Source organism: Phallusia mammillata, chromosome 2, assembly GCF_965637545.1.
Source record: "Phallusia mammillata chromosome 2, kaPhaMamm4.hap1.1, whole genome shotgun sequence".
NCBI lineage: Eukaryota > Metazoa > Chordata > Ascidiacea > Phlebobranchia > Ascidiidae > Phallusia > Phallusia mammillata.
This window is the reverse complement of record NC_137253.1, coordinates 3843645-3865870: the sequence shown is the minus strand read 5'-3', so window position 1 is coordinate 3865870 and position 22226 is coordinate 3843645. Positions and strand designations below refer to the sequence as shown.

General features: G+C 37.2%; 1 protein-coding gene across 1 annotated transcript; it reads right to left on the bottom strand.

Annotated features, from left to right (window-relative positions):
- Positions 1–736: 736 nt before the first annotated feature.
- On the bottom strand, positions 737–9010 carry LOC145214498 (developmentally-regulated GTP-binding protein 1-like). The gene is made up of 10 exons (XM_080083040.1): positions 8835–9010; positions 8473–8596; positions 7886–8047; positions 4743–4826; positions 3891–4060; positions 3134–3307; positions 2669–2793; positions 1773–1895; positions 1225–1320; positions 737–1061 (listed from the first exon to the last, which is right to left on the bottom strand). Exons 1-10 carry the CDS (start codon positions 8871–8873, stop codon positions 1055–1057), a joined length of 1104 nt encoding a protein of 367 aa, XP_079939166.1. The 5' UTR covers positions 8874–9010; the 3' UTR covers positions 737–1054.
- Between the last annotated feature and the right edge of the window lie 13216 nt (positions 9011–22226).

The window sequence follows — 22226 nt, the reverse complement described above, 5'->3', positions numbered from 1 at the left end:
TTATAAACCTTTGTAATTGAAGTTCTTAGAACTATAGCACGTTAGTAGCTCTACCGTGTATGTCAACAAAATGTGGGCGTCATTGGCCGCTTCTATCTGTAGGCGTAGATCCTTTAATGCAAACTAAAGCCTAACCCAGAAAACCCGGTCCGACTTACTAACTACAACCGTGATACTAACATTTCGGAAAACTTTCAATGTCAATAATCGCGCGTTTAAGCGAATAAATACTTGGTTAACGAGTCAGTCATGAAACTCACAAATACCCAGCTCGACTTACAACTCTGAGCAGTTCGCCGAAACCCGGGAGATTCAGTTTATGGTCTGAGAGTGGCACAAAATAAAGAGATAACACATGACTTTCACTTTGGTTGGGTTCGTTAATGGTAATGGGTGGTAAACAAGATTTTTGAAGAGATTGTAAACAAAAAGGCAAAAGTGAAAGTTTGCCCTTGTAAAAAAAAACATTTAAAGAACACCACAAGCTCTTGATATTGCAGTTTACCAGGGCGCTTGTTCGTGCTTAATTATGTTGAATTAAAGCGGAACTCGCAACAAGCTTGGTTTGGTCGAAAGACAGCAGTTGCTAAATAGGTGGTTTTGCACTAAAAAGCGGGTTACCTTACGAGATTTGTGCAGTCAACTTTAGCGCTTGTTATAGACAAGACTTTGTACACTAAAGCGGTTTCTTAACTAGCTTCGTTCGGTCAACTGTAGCGCTTGTCACATGCACGACTTTGCGCACTTAAAACTGTTGTATTTATGAATTTTTTGCAACCAAAATCCAGAAAAATAAACTCGGTCGTCGATAACACAAGTAAATCCCATCTTAGGTTGGTTATTCATACGGTAAAACATATTCTATTTCCAGCTTGGCGCCTTTCCCACACCATATTTCACCATTCCTTGCAGCACAAGATAAATCCTATTCACATATATCGTAGAATCTTTTATTTCTCCGTCCACAAAGCGGTAAGTGACGTCATAAAAGTCAAGAAGGAACAAATGTTTATGGAGAGTTCGTAGTTTGGCGGCAGTGAGCAAGTTTATAGCATTATACTCTAAAAAGTAAACAAAATAAATTATTGGCAAGAATTTAAAAGTACCTTAGTCTATAACATAACTGTTAGGTAAGTTTTGTAGGAAAAATACATATTTAAAAAGGTCATGAAATAGCTAAGAAGGAATACAGAGCATGCAATACCATCAAAAGTCTCCACTTGCCTTTTTACAATTTGGACAACATCTTCGTCGTTAAGCACGTGATCTTTACCGACACTTTGTGGATTATATTTTACAGATGATCCCCACACGAGGGCACTGTTGAGCAACAAACAAAATAAATCCAGTAAAAAATAAATACTTTCTTAAATGTGTACTTTCTTTAAAAAACACTAACTTTATAATATAACATAAAAGCCACTGTACAAGTGATCCCCACCTGCGTGCCATTTACATTATCAGGCTGTCACAAAACACAGTTTTTCATGTATAAATAATATTATAATAATCACATACATTTGACTTGTATTATAACACATGGTACTGAAAGAGGAAAAAAAGAGGTTTTTATCCCAACGCATAAGCATCATTTGGTGTGAATGCTTGTAAAATTGCCAGTTGGACTACAAAATTTTAAACTTTAAATCCAGGTTTTTGCTGAGGCCAAAAAATTGGTAACATTGCACTAAAATAGGTTACCCTTCATGCTGAACAATTTTGTTAAATTTGTGAAATGCAGATCCAGCAAATCGCTTCATAAATGAACTTACTGTTTGAATTCTTTCAATAATGTTCGATGTAGTTTGTTACAGAAATCTTCCACTTTACAGTTTACAGATGAAAGCACGACAGGAGCTTCGTAGTCAGGCAGTTGTCCTTTAGGTTTCGTGTAACTGCAAAAAGGTGAATAAAATTTGAACCAATTTTGATAATACTTTTCAACTTAAATAAGACAAAGAAACATAAATCAAGATCAAAACAGAAAATATAGTCAAAAACCATCAGTTCTTGAACTAATGATTTCAAGGAATTTTCATGTCAAAATGACATCATCAGTTCCTTATTCATATAGAAATAGCATCAGACAAATTCCGTTTTCAACCTTTTAGTCATATTTTTGGCAGCATTTAAAACGAAAAACAAAAACTAGGCAAGTGTTTGTTAACAATATGTTGCTAAAGTCTGTATGTGTATGGCAATGTCAAAACAATGCCAAAATCAAGTAAGTCATTTTGCATTCAGCATATATATAATGTCAAAACAAATGCTTCCTCATATATACAGTACCACAAGGTAAATGACTAGTTCAATTTACCTCCTGGGGTGACTTTACCTACAGATCAGAAACCAACATTAAATACATGCTCCTTACAATCATCTTTTTTTGTTTGAATTTTTATTATTATGCTTGAATTATATTTCTATCAAAATTTAGCAAATTTACGGCTGACATGAGTGTATTTTGCTTCTACAGTGCAAACTTTAGTTCTTCACTAACTTTAAGGCTGATTTATGACAGACAAGAAGTCACATTTCAGTTTAAATACACAAAGAAGATCTGATTAATTATAAACATCTTGGGCTTCTAGTAAAGTGATCTAACATGTGCATTGCAAAGACAAATGAGTTAGGTTAAGTATCGGGGTTTTAATTATTATTTACTCACATTCTTATAAGTTTTAAATATTCCCACATCATTTCAAGCAGATCGTCAAAGTTCCATTTGTGATGGGCAGAAATCGGAACACAATGAGGAACTTTGTAAATTATGTCAAGCTCTTCTATGGAAATCTAAATGTATCGAAAACATTGTGTGAAAAGTTTAGTGCCATTTGCAAACAAATTTACCAATCTTATGTGACTAAAGCTAAAATAGAACATAACAGATGTGATTTGGCAAATTAAATTAGAAAATACAGACAATTGTGGTCAATTCCAGTTTTGTAGCAATATTGTGAATAAAAAGCATATTAAAAAAAAAAAAACGGTTTTCTGCAAAAGCTAAAAACCGGTTTTCTGCAAAAGCTTTTTATATGGATTCAATTAACAACACTTAGTACAGGTGTGATTAATAAGTTGCTTCAGAGGTCAGGGTTTGTGAATACCTGTAACTTATAAAACAAATACACACCTGGTCAATCTTGTTTAGGATATATATACATGGAACATAGACTCTGTTTCCTTCAATTACATCAATGAGATCGTCTGAACTACAATCTTCCTTCAATATCACATCAGCATTGTGGATTCGATATTCAGCTAAAATCTTTTTTGTCAGTTCTGCGTCCAGTTCACTCTGTGCAACCTAAAAAACACAAAACAGTTTGAATAGAATGAAACAAATAAAGCTCCCATTTAGTACAGAATGAATAGGATATTAAGTATACAACTCTATTTTATCTTATACTTTAGACCAGTAGTTCTCAAACTGTGAGTCGTGATGTCCTGATGCGTCGTTTCAATTTTCCAAGGGCGTCGCAGAATAGTTTCGTTTCGTGGCTTTTTGTTGTTGTATCAATAAACACAACTTTAATAATAAGTTTCCCCATTAACTTTTATTTGCTGGTGCATCGCAAGCCCAGAAAACTTGTCCAGGTGCGTCGCAATAAAAAAAGAGAACCACTGCTTTAGACTTTTTAGAGTTACTGAATATTGTTGCTGCAGATTACCACATAGCAGGTTCTTTCAAAATCTCCTAATCAAACTTGTGATGAAGAGTATTTCAATCAAGAGTCTCAACCCTTGAAGGTTAAGAAAACAATTCAGGTAACAGTAACACAGAGGTAGCAGTCATCATTAAGTTACTCACAGGTAGCAGTCATCAAAAACACACAGGTAGCAGTCATCAAAAACAATAAAATGGAAAATGTTATGATGCAATTTTTTACCATAGCCTGGAAATTAATTCCTCCTTTTTCTTTCATCTTGTAGTGAATATTTGGAGGTTGCTTGTTTAGTCGAATCCCGAAACCCTCAAGTTCCTTCTCAATAAGTCGCTTGTCTCCGAGTGGTTTCAACACATCGAGGACAATAAAAATCAAACTGCAAGTTCGTGCCACTAGGTGGAAAAAAGATCAAGTTAAGTTTTGCAGATATCAGGAATGCCCAATTGAGAGAATGGCAAGTATACATAAGAAGTACACAATGAATAAGTTTTGAGGACAATGTGAAATATGTCAGTCCTTTTTATTAATTTTAAACTACGCTATCTCTTAGTTTCACATTTAGGTTAAAATTAAATTACATACTTATTCTCAAATATTATTGCTATCAAGAGTGTTATTCAAGCTTTTTAGCCCACATGGTATCCCAGTCATGCATCCTTTATGCTTAACTGAGGATAAACACCATGCCAGTAAGCAGGGGATTTAGTTAGGGAGTCAGAGTAAATTTTCAATATTAGTATTAGCGTAGTAAACAATGACATTCAGTCCATTTTAACAGCAATATATAAAACATTCAAGGGCAACATAAAGGCTTTGTTATTGGTTGAAGTCAAAGTCAGTTTACTAGATGGGAAAACATTTCGAGATGTGAGTCAGAGCCCGGGAAAATGTTTACAAAATTGTGGGAAACTTTAAGCTTGAGGGAAACAACTTTTAATGGGGCATACATTTAACATTTAATAAAAATCACCAAAATGCATGCAGACTTTTTTTCAATCTTCTACATGTTTAAAAACAAAAACATTTCTATGGTTGGCAGATAGTTTTAAACACTTAATGAGCTCAACCACCCACCTGCTATGACTTGTTTTCCTCTTCCTTTGCCATCTTTTGCTCCTTCGATAATTCCAGGAAGATCAAGGAGCTGAATCTTTGCACCTACATAAGTTTAATACAAAAGTAATACATTTGGCCACATACAACTTAGAGCAGTGGTTCTTAACCTTTTTATAACGGCCGAACCCCTACGATATTCTTCAGCCTTTGGTCGAACCCTAAGGTTACATCCCAGGTTTTAACCCATTTTGTTTGGTCGGTCATAATTAGTTTTTGTTCAAACGTAGTGGCAACAGTTACTGTTGGTCATTTTCATTGAATAATACAAGCAAATTGTTTCAGGATTGCTTTAATTTCGGCAATTTTTGGTTTTACCAAAATGAAGCATTGTATTTTTAGCATCTGTACACAAACATGAAAAAGATGAAGTAATAAATTTTTGCTGCCAACAAAATTTCGTTGTTTTCCAGCTTACGAACAACGTGCACAATGCTCTTTATTAAGTCAAAAAAAGAAAATAAAACCTTAGTGCAGGGGGCAACCTTTTTGCTAGGACAGCCGCATCGCAGATTCTTATTTCACCAACGGCCGCCATTTAACTGCTTATTTTTGTTTTAAAATACTTGGTTTATATCATATATATATACCATCTAATAGCGCCCAAAAAGCCAAGATTAATTTCCAGCTTGGTGCACAGAATGAGCTGCACAGCGTGGAGATCATTAAGTGTTTATGATGTCATAATCTGTATTGTGATGCGTACCTGTTTTGTTGACATTGTTTGCACACAATAGGCGTACAAAAAGTCTGATGCATATGGTTATTAGGCTGGTACTCTTTTTAGTACCACAAACACTGTTTAGAGCAGTTTAAAAATCAAAATATTTAGCAAAAGAGTTTTATGTACGCCATGGCCGCCAGTACATATATTTTAATAAACATGTTTACGGACCCTAAAGTTTGACAAAAAACGAGTACAGACGAATCCGGTTAATCGCATACCGGTTAATCGCATAATCCGTTTAATTGCATCACAATTAAAAATCCCAAACCGTCGCCCATCGTTTGTTAAGAAAATCGTCCGGTTAATCGCATACCGGTTTATCGCATAAACCGGATATTCGCATCGATTTTCCACGAAATATGCGATTAACCGGATTGATGATCTCTATGTGAAAGTCGAACAGCCCGAGTATTTGGAATAAAAACTGACGATATGATAGTAAAATCCTCCGGAGGTAATGTACGCGAAAAAGACGTAGATGCATTTTTGCATTCCACACCAAATAACGCGTTTAACGTTGAAAATGACACGTCTCGACCATAAAATATTTTGGAAAAGTTATTAGAAGATTAAATCGGCGTTCAGTGTACCGCTGTGCGATAACAAGGAGTCGTTATCTCACAGCCGTGCACATTCCTCCTTTTTTGGCTTATCTAATCGCCAATAGTAATATAACAAGCGTTTAAATAAAGAGTTCAACGTGTTAAAATTACGAAACTTGTGTTCCGGCAAAGACGCTGATTGCAATTTCTTACTAAGTGCGAACTGCACCAAATTCGAAGTGTTAAACTGTATTGAAATTTAAACAAGGTTAAATGTAAAACAAATGTTTAAAAATGTTTTCTGTTATATTGTTCATGACCCGCCAAACACGTAATGGTTGTAAAAAATGTTAGATCGCAAGTAATCACACCATGTTGTTTAGATTCACGTAGTTGGTAACGTGCCAATGATTGCCATATTTTGACTTCTGTTCGTGACCTTGCGCAACTTATCAGGTAAAACACCGATTAAGAAAGGCATTTATTTCTGTAGTATTTGTTGCTGCTTTAAATTTTTGAAGCAACGATCACACGTTGATCACGTGACAGTCACGCTAATCTTGCAACTGCAGTTTTGCTGAGTAAGCTAGAAAGTAGCGCCATAATCTGAGTCGTTAAAGTTTTGCTAAAATCAAATATTCTTTTTGTCAATTGGATAACGGGTTATAATAGAAACTGATGCAGCTCGCCTTATTGCCCTTGCGCTGTAGAATGTGCCAAAGTTTTAAGTTTGACTAGGTTTCGGTCGTGTACTTGCGGGTTTGGGGTTGCTTACAATTATGAATCTAGCACTTTGCCGCTTAACGCGTTGGTTTGAACTAGAAAACGAAATAGGTTAGAAACAACAGGCCATTTTACGTGTATATTAGGCGAGAGGCCTGGCACATTTATATAGAAAACTACCGAAAACAAGACTAAAACGTCATAAATCGTCTTCAGAGGGAAGTTCCCAAATTTAAATGTTGGGCCGCTTAGCTACGATGCGATGTAACATATCTTTTCAAACAAACCTGACTGCAAGAGAAAGCACAAATCAAGCGAACTGTGGCGTGTGCGCCAATTAAGAGTGTGTGTGTGCGTTTCTACTGTTTCTTTAACACACTTAGGCGATTGCACCATAGCCACGATAGTTAGGAAGCATGACGTCATGTATTGCGCTGAGAGCAGCAATTTTTTCAATTCTCGGCAACAAAAGAGAGAAAATACTGCTCCGTTGCCATAGTTGAGCGTCACTGCAACTTTGTTTCAGCTGGGGAAGTGAAAATGAGCACTTTTGTTAACGGCGTGTACTGTTTACATAGCAACCGGATTATCGTTAATCGCATCAAATAACCTTGGCAAATCGATGATGCGATTAACCGGATTCGTCTGTATTTGTATTGCACTTCAAAAAGACCTTTGTCGAACCCCTGATTCGGCGTTGCCGAACCCCGGTTAAGAACCACTGACTTAGAGGAAAACTAAAATTTATTTATTTATTAGTTAGTCATTGATGTCTAATGTTATCGCAGATCATTATGCATACATAGTTATATATTTCATCAATCAAAAATTGTGTTTTCTAACAAACAGGCAGTTGCCAGTATGCCTGCCTTACCACTTGTTATTATTGCATCATTCATTTTTTAATTAACTTTTCCAGCCTGTGGGTTGAAAATTAAATTTTGTTCAATCTATTGTTGCGTAAGATCTTATAGTCAGATAAACTGATAAGGTAGATACAAATTCAGAAGCCGACCTATTAAAAAAATGGAATTTGTGCTAATTACTTGGCCATCTTGCAATGAAACCATCGTAAAAAACTAAGAACTGTAAGTGCTTTTGAATTATGTTACCTTTATATTTAATGACTCCAGGCACAGTAGTGAGTGTTGTGAATTCATATGAAGCAACCTCACTGTACACTCCAGCCAGATTGCTTAATAAAGTTGATTTTCCAACTGAAGGAAATCCAACAAAACCGATACGAGCATCCCCAGTTTTGGCAACATCGAAACCTAAAAAATGTATCGAATAGTTCCTTAGAAAACATAGTTCTTTTTTTTCGATTCAAATAAAATTGTATTGTCGTACACACATTGTGTTAATACACCATTAAGCATCTACAGCAATTTAAAACAAAAAAAAACATGAACAACTTAACAATTTGTCAATGCATTATTTACACATTTTAGAACCCTAAGTAAAATCCAAAGCCCAGGGTATAAAACATTTTATTTCCCAGCATTATCATTTTAATCAATCTGATATGGTTATTACACTTCAAAGGTATTTTATTAACAGAATACAACACAATAACCATGGAAGCTCAAATATTATGTACCAAACCATAATCAAAATAGGATAGTTTATGTTTTAATATACAGGCAACTTTAAAAAATAGAGCTGATAAAAGACAAATTGTTTGACGACATTATTTTACCTTCTCCAGTCCCACCGCCACCGCCCCCTTTTGGAGTTATCAGCTCTCGTCGTAACTTTGCCAGTCGAGCTTTCAAGAGACCCAGATGGCTGGCTGTGGCTTTGTTCCTTTGGGTCCTGGCCATCTAGGAGGCAATATAATGAATAATATCAAATAACAAACGCACATGCGATGGGCACTTATTTCAACTTTACAGTGATTTTATCAAGTATATGCAGGATGCAGCAACATGCAAAGAGCCAATTTAGTTGGACTATTCTTCTATGAAGCACACAATACCAAAAGATTTACAAAAAGTAACGATTTTACGTTACATACATACATTAGAAAATGAAGCAAAAACAGTGCACAATGCAACTGACCTCATTTTCGATATCTTGAATTTTTTGCAATATCGACATGTTTCCAACTTAGAAGTCCGCAAGCGGTAAAATATTGGGTTATATGAGTGTTATAACGTAATATTATTTACAATTACGGTAAATCCCTTTTCGTTTTTTTTCCAGTGAAGACAACATGGATTGTTTATATCCAATGATCGAAAGGTAAATGTCACTTAATCCTTGTTGTTGTCGTAACATTTGTTTTTTGCCGACATCGGGTCAACAGGAAATTTTCAAGTGTTGATAAGGCTTGGGTTTAAATTATAACAGCTTTAACGCTAAATACATTCATCGTACCGACGGTAAAATATTGCACAAGTTCAACAAACATCCAAGGTAGAGCCACAGAAATACTTCAATACCCCTTTATAATATGTTCATATATACCCGATAAACTGTCTGTGTTTCCCCTTTATAATATGTATCTGAGTAATACTTCAATACCCCTTTATAATATGTTCATATATACCCGGTAAACTGTCTGTGTTTCCCCTTTATGCAATCACACTATCATAGTGTTGAACTCCTTGCGGTAAAACAACAATTGCTTTCAAACGAAGGAGGTAGCGCCTATATCGTTAATCTATCCCAAACTACGTTGATAATCTTCATCTCCTCCTTCTCTCTTGTTGTGGTGTTGATTTTAGGCAGCCTACAGTTTTGTTTTTCATAACAATAGCAATTTGGGGACAACATTGACAATACTTGACTGTCCCGTAAAAAATAATGGGGTTTTCATTGCTGCTCTTTGAATACGTCTTCAAGAGACAAAAAGCTAGTCACCGCAGAACCTCACCGACGTTTTGTAAAGATATGTGGACAACGAGAACTGCATTCATACACCACATAACACTGTTGCTTCGCATGGCAATAATCAAGAACTTATAATCACTGTTTATTGTAACAAAACTGTTATCACCGGAACTGCTACTGCAGGAGTAAACTTTGAGTTTATTTCGTTAGGTGAAAGAACACATAGTGATACAATTGCACTGAACAAATCACTGCGCAACGTTATTACGCAAGAAAGTGGATGGTACAATTGGTGGATTTTATGACTAAACGCGCTGCAGCTACACCGTGTTATAAAGCCTATTTTAGTTTGAACGCTGGGCACTTCGAATTCGAAGATAAAAGGGCAATTTTAAAATTCCTTTATGTGTTCGCTCCTAATAAATTCGATTTAGTGGCTTGCTAAGGCCAAGTTAACGTAGTTGACAATTCAAGGACACAGTGCGACAGGAATTATGAAGTCATATTCCCGTGTCATAAAGGCAGAAAGTAAACAATACATTAGAACTTTGCCCTGTCATGTTTTCTGTTTAGGCATCACTTACAACCAACAACAGTCAGCTGTGGATTCCTGAAACAAAAGAAGTCTTTGCAAACACTTGGTTTGGTTTCAGATTTCCTAATCTGAACCAGCACCTGTTATTCAGTCACGTACAGTCTCATATGTTGTTATTGTTTATGGAATAGCAGAGCACTGGTAGCATTCTGTGTCGTTTAAACTCTTGCACTAAGGGCTATAGCATAATAATGAGTTTTTGTTTTGTTTTCGAATTTGCAGAATAGTTGTAAACTTTTGTGATGTGACAATAGCAATCGAACATGACAGGCTCAACTGACGTAAGTTACTCCTATATGTTTTTTGACTAAATGCAGAAGAAAACTAACAAATTGCGATGATCACACTAGCCTTATGTTAAGTGCGTTAATTAAAAGTTTCTCACGCTTGACAATTCTCAGAGTTAAGGTGATTTTGCAACATTATTGTTATTAGAGAGACTGCTTTTGGAAACAAATAAGATCAAAATGCAGTTTTAGCTGTAAAAACGTAGTTGCATTCTGCATGTGCCCTACACAATATTTCAGGACATCCTTGGAAATCTGTTATGACAGGATGGTGTTTCACGTCACCTTAAATTAAATACACGTTTTTGAACCTTGTCGTAATGTAACATACAAAAGGGAAACTTTACTGTTTGTAGTCAAGATTTGTAATCAACCAATTTTTATCTCAGCTACCTGAGTTTAAGTCGGCTGACATAATATGTGACACCAAGAAGTTTGTTGCTGGAGCCGGTACTTTCGGAGACGTTGTATATGGCTACCACAAACTGAAGCAAGAGATTGTTGCTGTCAAAGTCTTCCCTGTAGCCGGGGAACAGAATGAACAGCCTTTGGTAAAAAGGTATGTTGTCCTATTTCCTACGTTAACAACGCAAATCAGTTAACTCGTAAGTTTCTTATTAAGAACTTTGTGTCTGCGCAGCCGTAGGGTAACACATCTAATAAATATCAAACGAGAATAATTTAATTTAACGTTTATCTCTTCGTTATTTCTATGGCATTTTTTAATATAGACGAATAAATTATCGCAACGCAATACTTTACTGCCGCCATCGCCTTTTTTTGTTAACCACGCCACTTTTTTGTCACCTAATTCAGTGGTTCTTAATCTTTTTTCCTTGTCGCACCCCTTTCAAATCACCAACAAATTTTCGCTCCCCCTTCTGTAATTGCTTAAATAGAATAGACCTAACCAACCTTAATGAATCAGCATCCAGCACCCCCAAGGGACAGTTACTAGAAAATATACATCTGATTTTAACAGCATACACGAAGAGATGCAGCATTTGGAGAAGGCAAACCATCAGAATATCGTCCGGGTCCTTGGCTATGTTAAATGGCCATTTACAATGGGAATCGTGATGGAATACTACAAAGGTGGAGACCTAAAAGGCCTCCTTTTCAACCGACACATTCCTTTGGGATTGGGCCTGCGTCTTCGGATTTTATCCGAAATATCGAAAGGAATTCAGTTCTGCCACAATCTACCTGACAAACGTTTGCTACATTTGGACTTGAAACCTGGAAACGTTTTTCTCAATGAAGAGCTCCACTGCAAAATTGGCGACTTCGGTGGGGCAGAGCTGGCAACTTTGACCGGCCAAGCACCAGCAGATTCTTCAGCAAGAAGCGCAAAGGAGAAACCACAATACACGCCCCAGTACACAGCTCCCGAAAAACTGAAAGATGGGCGAATGAAACCCACGAAAAAACTCGACGTATATTCATTTGCTATTTTGATATACGAAGTCCTCACGCGTGATTCTGCCTATCCAATTGTAAATTTAACGGATTTAACAAATGCTATTATGAAAGGAAAAAGACCCGACTGTGCCAAAATACGCAAACTGATGGAGACCTTGAACAACGAAGAGAAGAAAATGGTTTCAGAACTGGAACAGTTGATGAAACGCTGCTGGGATCAAGAACCCATCAAACGTCCTAACATGAATGAAGTAACCCACATTGTGAATCAATTACTTGCGAAGCAAAAACCCGTTCAGCTGCTTTCGGAAGCCATGGATGCTCTAAAGGAAATGCATTTCAGTCAACAGTCGATGTTCAGCGATGATGAGTGCGTTCCTCTTCACCAGTTTTCAACCAGGGCAAGAGCATTCATAGGTAAATACAAAAAAACTTTTGCCTGAAAAACGACTTAAACTCACTTCATCACTGTACACCAGTCCATTCAAGGCGTAATACAGAATCAGTCGGTCACCAAGCATTTCCATATTACTTTCGACGTTTTCGACTTTTGACGGGTTCACCGCTAAGCCTGCGTAGCTCGGTTGGTAGAGCCGAGTCCCGAAAGTACTTCTGTCGTGGGTGCCAATCCCACCACTGGCTGGATTTTTCTAGCCTACTCCTTGCCATATGGAAATGCATGGTGTTTTGGATTACGCCTTCAATGGGCGTACGGTGATTAAGTGTGCCATGATCGCTGGTCTCAAACATAAACAATTGGTTTAAAGGTTGATATTTGCATTCAGAGCCATCCGCCTATCAATTTCACAAACAAACCACCAAACCAACAAGGACCGAGGGCCGTTCTTCTCCAACAACAGACGTCAAGAAATTACAGCGGGAGTCTGGTATATTTACATTTGTGTTCTTTGTTTGCGTTACAACAAGCAAGTTAGTAAAGAAACAACGTTTTAGTCGCCCAACTTTAGTATAATAAATGTACATGCAGCTTTGGTTTAAAGCAAACTTACAATAAAATTTCGTAGATCCAACGGCAGATCAAAGCATCGAGGATCTTCCACATAAGCAGGACAAGAGGCGTTTTACTGTCATTACCACTCCACACGACGGTGCGAGATTTAAACTATTGTTGATTGCTTATAGTTGGTAATGGCTTGCCAAGAATCTTACATATACAGCAGTTGACATAGTAGTTTACTAATCACTGCCTGTTAGCAAATGGCTTTTACAGTTTTAAAAGTAATAAATAAACGTAAAAAATGACTTACACCACTCACAAACAGTTGAAATAATGACTTTCAGATTTGACAGCTCGTTCAACCATAGAAGAGCTTCCGCATTCTTCACAGGAAGAGATTTCCCACGCGAATAGCTCACTTCCGCCAAAAGGTAACGTGATTTTGAATTTTCCATGTTGCCTTTTATTGGGACACTAACAACAATACATTGTTAAGGAAGTACAAATTTCGCCTAGAAACCACAGATGATCGGAATAGGTAAACATCAGACAGAAGCGAAAATGGATCCATTCGAAAGAAAAGGGGCAACACCATTTACGTCAGGTAAGCCTTGCTCTCGAAAACCCAGTGAAAACGAAATAATGACTTCACTCTGTAGTGAAATTATTTCGAACCCAATATGGTTCCTCTATATCAGTGGTTCCCAAACTTTTTCATATTTTTTTTCAAAACGGTCCCTTTGTCATTATTTCGAGAGCTCGCGGTACTTAAGCCTAAATGTGTATTTCATAAAAATAAAATTGCAGGATTTTAGCTAATTATGCAAAATTGTGATAACAATCATCCAAAGACAGCATATGACACCACAAACAGGACAAAAAAACATTACGATTGTGGGCGAACAATTGCATTTTTGATAGTTGTCATTTAATAAAGGCCATTGTTTAGCAATGGACACAGTCGATTCTCAATTCTACTTTGATTTAAACTTATTTAGTGGCACAAACTGACGCCAAAAAAGATTATAGAATTACTTCAACCGCTTCGCGGTCCCCCCAAAAATTGCCCCACGGACCCCTAAAGGACCGCGGACCGCAGTTTGGGAACCGCTGCTCTATATATCAACATAGGTTCTTAGACATTGCTATCTGATATCGGAAATTAATTTCTAGCTGGTGTAAATGTTCGTTTTGTTTATCAAGTCGACTTTGGTTTCACCTTCTCCGATGTGTGACTTTTGACTTTTGTTGTAAATTCACGAACCCGTTGATCCGTGTAACCTGATAACGGCTCGGTTTTCTATACACGTAATTATATTATGAGGTTGACAACCTCAAAACCAGGACAGTCTGCTAACAACGCTTTTTCGTAAAATGTTGCTACAATGCGAAAAATATGTGTCAATTTTCAGATTTAACCAAAACACTTAAAAGCACGGAAAAACCCTCAGTAGAGTCAAAACCAGGTAAATGAATCGAGACATTTAGGTTTAGTTTCTGCCCACAACGATAAGCTATCATAACTTATAATAATATTAAACAATACAATTAAAGCTAAGTTAAGCATAATGGGACCAACCCTTCATGCAGACCAGCGATCACGGCACACTCATGTACATATCGTAGTACGCCATGCATACAGAATCTTTGAAGGCGTTACATCGCACGCATCAAACCAAACTTCCAAGCATTGTCACATAGCTAGAATTAGGCCAGACTTATCTGTTTAGTTGCTTGTCAGTTTTGTCAATTCTGTTGATTTGTGTAATGAGAGTTTGAAGCTATGAGTTCTTTCGCCAAGCGAAATAAACTCAACTCAAATCAAATATATTTAATTTTTAGACGAGAACGAAACTTTAAATGAGAAGCAGAAACTATCAACCAAAGTATCTTCTGACTTGTCAAGAGAGGGGAATTCAGGTACTTATGTGGTAATTCCTGCATTGTTTGAAAAGCCAAATACTGCTCTATCAATAAATGGTGTGTTTTATTAATTGAGTGTGTACAGGGACTTGTTAACTCAAAGTAGGCGCCAATAAACGAGGAGAAAGGACAAAATGCAAACGACACGCTTTGATGCAAACGAACAACCACAAAAGTGACGTACCGAATTTTAATTTTTAGATCAACAAAACAGTTTTCTTGAAGACCAGCTAATTCAGGAACTTTTAAACTCAAATCATGAACTTCTAAACTCAATCAAAAGTGAGTTTTGAGTAAAAATCTCTGTGTTTTAAAATGATATTGTTTAACCATTAAGTATGTATACATTTACGACATTTGCATTGTTATTATATAACTGGTGATAGCTGGTTGAAACCTTTCTACTAACGGCAAAAAAATTGCTAATTAGGTGGTGCAAATCTTAACCCGAAACCAAAGACAGGCAAAACGTTGAAACGTCCAACTAAAACGACAGAAAAAGGGCAAGATTTGCCTCCATGGGCATCAGGTAAACCTCGTTTAGGATGCAAACCAATTGTAATTGTCTAATAGTAAAAGTGTTTTATCAACGCAGACACTATTACCCCAACCCAGAGAAACCCGATAGGTTGAACAAATTAATTAAAACCACAATTAAGTGGTAACAATACAAAAGGGCGATTCAACGGACTGGTAATAACATAAACGGCTCGACAGCGACCTCATGTAGGCATTGAGGACAAAGATGAAATAAACGTTGCAGTAACGGTGCCAGCTGCAGCACGTTTACCATTTTCTCACCAATGATGCGCTCTAATTTAAACGAAAAAACATCAACTCAACTAATTGCAACGTTATAGTGTTAGCTCATTAAATTAGTTTGAGGGGACTTTTGGCCATGGTGCATCAGGAAATTATAAAACAAATGATATTTATAGATTTTACTGCACGTAACGTTCCCATAAAACTTCGTTATACGACACAATGGAGTGGCTCAGACGATTCCGACGCCAAGTCACCATCAGGTAATGTGCAGTTGTTTGTTTATTCCTGAATGTTGAGAATAACATTGAATAGTCAAACCAATAAAATGATATGTAAGCTGCAGACATTGCACACGCTGTTTCTACCTGTAAGGTCTCGTAGTGCAACTGGTGACAAGACATCAGCCGTATTGCCTAGTATAGTCAGAATGAGACTTTATAGGTTGAAATAATGTGCAATTTCAACTATGAAACAAAAAAGTTACAAAATAAAATGGGTGCAAATGTTGATGTAATAATTGCGTTTCATCAAGCTGCACGCCACAGAAACATTGAAAACTCCATTTAAACTCTTAGATATGACCCCGAATCAAAAGTTCGACTCACCTCCAAATACGTCACGTCAGGGAAATCCCCGTGGCAGCACTTCAATCTTACATGAAGGTGACGTAATTGAGTTTCTATTTCCGTGACCGTTGACAGAAACTTAAATTTCCTTTTCTATCGCAACTTAACGTTGGTTTCACCTTTTTTAAATTGTGACTTTTGTGAGTTTTGTCTGGCATTGTTGTAAATTCTCGACCATGTTGTTTCTTGTAACCCGACCTGGGATCGGTTTTCTCGTTGTTAGGTAAAGGTCACAAGTCTGAAACAAAAACCCTGCGTCATTCTATTTTTTTATACGTCGCAAAGGCGTTTTGCACAATAACATCGCGGTCTGAAAAAGGCAATATGTGTTTATTGCGTCTTTAAACATGGTTGTTTTGCTTTTCTATATTTATAGATTTAGCGGAAACGCGTAAAAGCACCAAAAAAGTTGCAAATACGTCACAACTGGGGGTGGCCCAAGACCTAAAGGCACCTGGTTTCCAACGTTTAAAAAACGAACAGGGCTTTACTTCCGAAAGCAAAAGCGCAACTGATGACATCATGGCTCGAACCAACGTAACCTCACCACAGTCGACAAAGAAACTTTTGAAAGAATCGACACCAGGTACGTAATACCGAATGTACTTATAGTTATTTATTTTTTGGCGCCATATCAGATAAACTGCCGTCGTGGGTTCGAAACCCATCGCGGGCGGTCATTTTTTAGCCTATGCTTTGTCACGGAAATGAGTGCATCGGCTTAGTTTAGTACAGGCCTGGCTTACTGTGGATCAAGTGTGAGTTTGATTTGATCGCTGGCATATAATGTAAATTATGTGCTTATTGCTTAATTCCGTATTCAGTTCACATATCCTTTACTTTTTAGTGGAAAACAAGGCCTTAGCTGAAGGGCAGATGATCAAAAACGCGGTCCGTGCTGACTTAGTGAATGCCACGAAACGTGAACTATCAAATTTGATTGAAAGTGAGTTTACAATTATCTTTGTAAATCTGTAAACCCGTGAATGATTCTCTAAAAGTTTTTAAGACACAAACAAAAGTTTTAGGTGCCTGGCTGGTTCAACCTTTCCCATCCAAGATCATGGAATTCGTAGCGGACCAAAATAAGTTGCCATTAATCATGCGAACCTAATCACTGTCTTTAACTTGTTTAAATTTTAATTTAAAACCGGGTTTTACGCGCTGAAACTGTCAATTACCTAAATGCAATGTAAAATCGGGAGTACTCGACATAATGCTAGAATAAAGGTACTTGTACGTGTGTTATTCATTCAAATGCACAGTAAAGCACTTTAAAATCTCCATTTTTTAATGCTCATAAAGCGACCCGGCTAGTTCCTGAAAAGTATTTGGGCTTGATAATCGTCGCTTGTCGAATGCCAGAGTCGAAGATTGTTGACCCTGCGATTGGCGACAAAGACTACCGATAAAGTTGCTGTATTATATTCTGTGTTCTACGAACTGCTTCATTTCCGTCGACATCCTCTTGTGTCCCAATGTTGCCTAACAACAACGATAAACTTAAATAAATGTTTTTTTTTTCAGAAATGACTGCACGAAAAAGCAGTGGAGCACTTTCAGTTACGTCACAGCAGAAGACTGCACTTGACGTCAAGTTAACCCCACGAAGAGGTGACCTTTCTTATAAGTTCTGTTTGAATAAGCAACTGAAGATGCCAGGCGAAAAATATATTCCAAGACTATTATTGGCAGATTTTGTTACTTGGAAAATACTTTCCATTCTTAGTTATTTGATTAGATAAACGGTGATCGTCGATGCCATGCTGCCTGTTGAAGGGTCAGATACAGGGAGTCGAACCGGAACTGAACCCGAACCCGCTAACCGGTTTGAGCGGTTAATTTCATTAAACCCGAACCGAACCCGAACCGCTAATTACGATTTTCCAAAAACCCGAACCGGAGTTAAACCCCATATTTTGTCTGGCGTTGGACCGGAACCGGAACCGAACCAGTAAAAAATGCAGTCTGTTTTATATTTTGTGATATTTTTAAGAAACAGCGCAGTAAAGAATACGCGAGATAACACTTATAGGGCGTTTCAAAAATAACAGTGCACGGGCAAATATTTTTTAGAGTTTGATAGGGCCAGACAGATGATTTTAGAATTGAATGAAAACAAATAAAAATTTGAACCGGTTTAAAAACCGCAAACCGGTTCGAACCGGATAATTTGCCCAAACCGGAACAAAACCCGAACCCGAAAGTAAACATTTTTAAAAACCTGAACCGAACCCGAACCCTTAAAAACCAAACCAAGTGAACCCGAACCGAACCTGAACCCATATGACAAGCGGTTCGATTCCCTGGTCAGATACTGTTCTGTTCAAATACTCTCAGTTTCTTATAAGTTTGTCTAATTGCTGACTGTCAGCAAAATTACAAATAACAAAAACCTTTCAGAGAGGAGAAAACTCGTCGTGGATCAATACCACACAAAAAATAAAATGTTCCTACAAACTTGTTATCAACCTTTTCATGCAAAAACCAACAGAAAAAAATTGGAGCGGTCCAATTGAGAGTTGCAAACGGGCCTAAAATTTGAAGCCCGTTTAGGCACGAAAGCTTGCTTGACATGCCTATAACATTTGGTCAGGAAAGACGACAATTGATCTTGAGCAATGCTTTTTAGGGCTGTTTGACGTAATGTCCAGTCCAGCAACTAGCTGCTTACCTAGTAGAATTTGTTAAAAAAATACTGACACTTAGTGCAAAGTCAGGTCCGAAGCTCTTTATTTCCAAAAAAAGCGTAAGACCGAACCCACAACCAGACCAAAAATCCCGGCCCTAACTCTGGTCCAATTAAACATTTCTGGGCATGGCTTTGGTAAAACTTTTAATTTTGACAACTTTGATAAAATTTTCCAGATAAACGAACAGTCGTCACAGAACAAAGGGCAACAGATTCGACTCAAAATCGATCAAAAGCAATGACGAAGGAAAAAGACGAGATCGCCTCAACACCAGGTATACCATTAAAACATGATTAATTAAACGGTAACCGCGACGTTGATGAAAACACGTTTGCATTCGGAATAGTATGGCATTTAATGCAACATGTGCTTATATATTTAGCAGAAGCTCATCACAATACAAAGAAGTTTTGCTCGGTCATCTTATTAATTTGAATGTCAATAACGTATACGTATCTGGCTAAACAGTATGGTGTGTAAATTTGTTTTCAGAATCAACCAAAAGTAGGAAAGACACCGAAGAGCTTCAATTTAAGGCAGGACAGCAGATTTCTTATAAAGAAAAAGCTTCAGGTAATCATAGACATGACCATATTCAGATATTATATAAACGTGACATTTTCCACATAGCATTTTTTCAATTGGTACATCATCATTGGATTTTGTGGGTTTAAGGTTGCCTCAGCTATGGTTGTCAGTCTGGAAATGAGTTATTTGATTGGGGTAGACAAAACCATAAGGTTTGAATAGTGGGACTCGTTGACGCGATGTTAGTATTTGCGCAGTTTAAATAATTCTGTAGTGCGTAGTTAGTCTCAAAAACATGTTAAGCGAACGTTGTGTTCGTAGAAGTTTCGGCTTTGATGTAATGGATACAAATTGTCTAATTATCCGACCGAAACCAAATCTTCTTAAAAATAGCTAATTCGGCAAACCGAATAGTCGACACATCATTAAATGAAACATAAACAAGCGTAATATTTCTTTACTCTGAATTGCTTACTCACTAGCTTGTGTTTCAAACACAATTACTTTTAGATGAGAACAAACCTTCACGTGAAGAGCAGTTGATTCAAAAATTCCTCAAACTTCTGAAAGAAAATAAACATGACGAAGCAAAAGACTGGAACTTACAAAACTGCTAAAAAGTGAGTTTGTTAAAAAAGTTCAGTCTGCAAATTTTATCTGAAAGTAAATTACGTTTTTTATTTGTCGATCGAGTACGCTCGTTGCACTGTAACGACACAAATATTCCCCAAAACACGAAAGTTTTGTATCTTCATTAGGTCCCTTACGTTATCAGAGGTGTATTAAGCTGCACAGGACCCAAAAGTACGCGTTTTTCTACCATCTAACGCAATAAAAACAGTCATTTTTGTACCTGTAAACCCTTTCGAACACCAGTTTCGTATATTAGCTGATCATGAACATGAAAATGTTTGCGCAGATCAGTTTGTGCAACTGCTAGGCCGAGCACCGGGCATCAAAAACAGCGATGCTCGTTATCGAGTTCTGGCTTGGCTCGGCTCATCCCTAATGGGCGGGGATTGCCTGAATGCGTTATGCTCATAATTAGTCTACCATCGAGCTGCCTGTTTTGATGCAAGTCTGAAAAATCGTGTTTCATTCGACATTTACGGCGTTTAGTGATTTGGTGACGTTTAATTCAAACCCTGTAGAAACTGTTGGGTCGAACTATATCGCATTTACCAACTTCAAGAGAATTAAATCGCATAAAAAACGATTCAACAGACTATGCGATAAAATAAGCAGCTCTACACACAATATCGACACAGTAATATTGTTTTTCAAGGTCAACGCAAATACACTGCAGAGGATATGGGGGCAATCGCCAAAAAGCACGTGAAAGACCACGAATATCACAAAGCAGTGCTCTTCTTCACAATCGAGAGAAATTTTTACGGCGAACAACAGATTCAGAAAGAGGAAGGCAATCAGGCATCAAGTGTCCAAGATCACGAGAAAAAGTCTCATCCACCACCACCTGCAACCAGTGCAAAGATTTCTACACACTTGGGAGAAAAAGTTTCGTTTTCCTTTCACTCAACTGCGCCAGAAACTACATCTCAACAGGTTTGTGCCTATCCATTTGCCCTTGTTTTGCCTTTAACTCCCAATCTATGCTGACAAGTTCGTTACCTTCACATTTCAAAATATTTTAGAGTATAATATCTTAGTCCACCTCTATGGTGTGTAGTAAGAGCGCTTCAAATGCTGAGTAAGTAAGTATTTGGGTAAGTTTTCTACTTTTATTATCCTTTTGCATGCAGAGGTGTTTCGTTCACACCGATTCGCAACGCGTGGGTGTAAAAGGAGGAACGTTAAGAGCGGGTGGTTGTCAAGTTAAAATTCCCCAAGGTGCTTGTGATGATGAGGTGGAAATTGTAATCACTTCACAGTATGGATCCTCAAACGAAAAGGTATTAAAACTTTAACTTGGAAAAACAGTCACAATTTGATTTTGTTTAGTTTATCTGATTTGTTCCTTTATTTGGCCAAGAAAAAGTCAAGGGCTAGACTTTAATTTTTAAAGCTATGTTATTATAGCGCGACAAAGAGGTTATTGTGAATAACGTTACATGTTTTGCATGATAAAAATTTGTAGATGTGTGACAAAACGCGATTTTCTAATCAGAAAATTTAGGAGTAAGAAAAACCCTCGCAAACCCAACATTTCTCACTTTTTGTCATGTTATGTTTGGGTTTAACTAAAAAGTGGAAATTCACAGATCGAAACGTGCTGTTTATAGTTAGTAAACTGTAACATAGAGTAACTTTCTTTTTTTAAGATTTCACCGTTAGACATTGACAATGACTTCGTGGGCCGACTTACCCCTATTTTGAAATGTGAACCAGAAGGTTTCAAGTTTAGGAAACCTATAGAAATCACACTCCCTACATGTTACCGGAATGTCGAAGCATCTCCTGTATCTGTCGCAGTAAGTGCTTAAAACGACAACATGAAAGGAAAAGTACATCTTTTCGTTTTGCATATTTCTACCAAATTATGTCGCAGCTGCTTACGTTATTGGTGGAGCTATTAACGAGAAAACTCAAATATCTAAAGTATCTGGAATTTAGCAAATTTTTTGTAATTTAAGTTCTCACTTTAATAGCTCTACCAATTTTAATAGTTTATTGCTGCAATTCAAGCACACGAGTAAAAATTAAAACAAGTGCTTTTTACAAACATGCTGGTTATGCACACTTCTGATACGGTAATTGTTTTAAATTAGCTCACAAGTCGTTTCTTATACCAACATTTGACCAATGATATTCAGGTCTGCCTTCAATAGTTTTTAGGCCGTGTACCTACTAATATCTACTA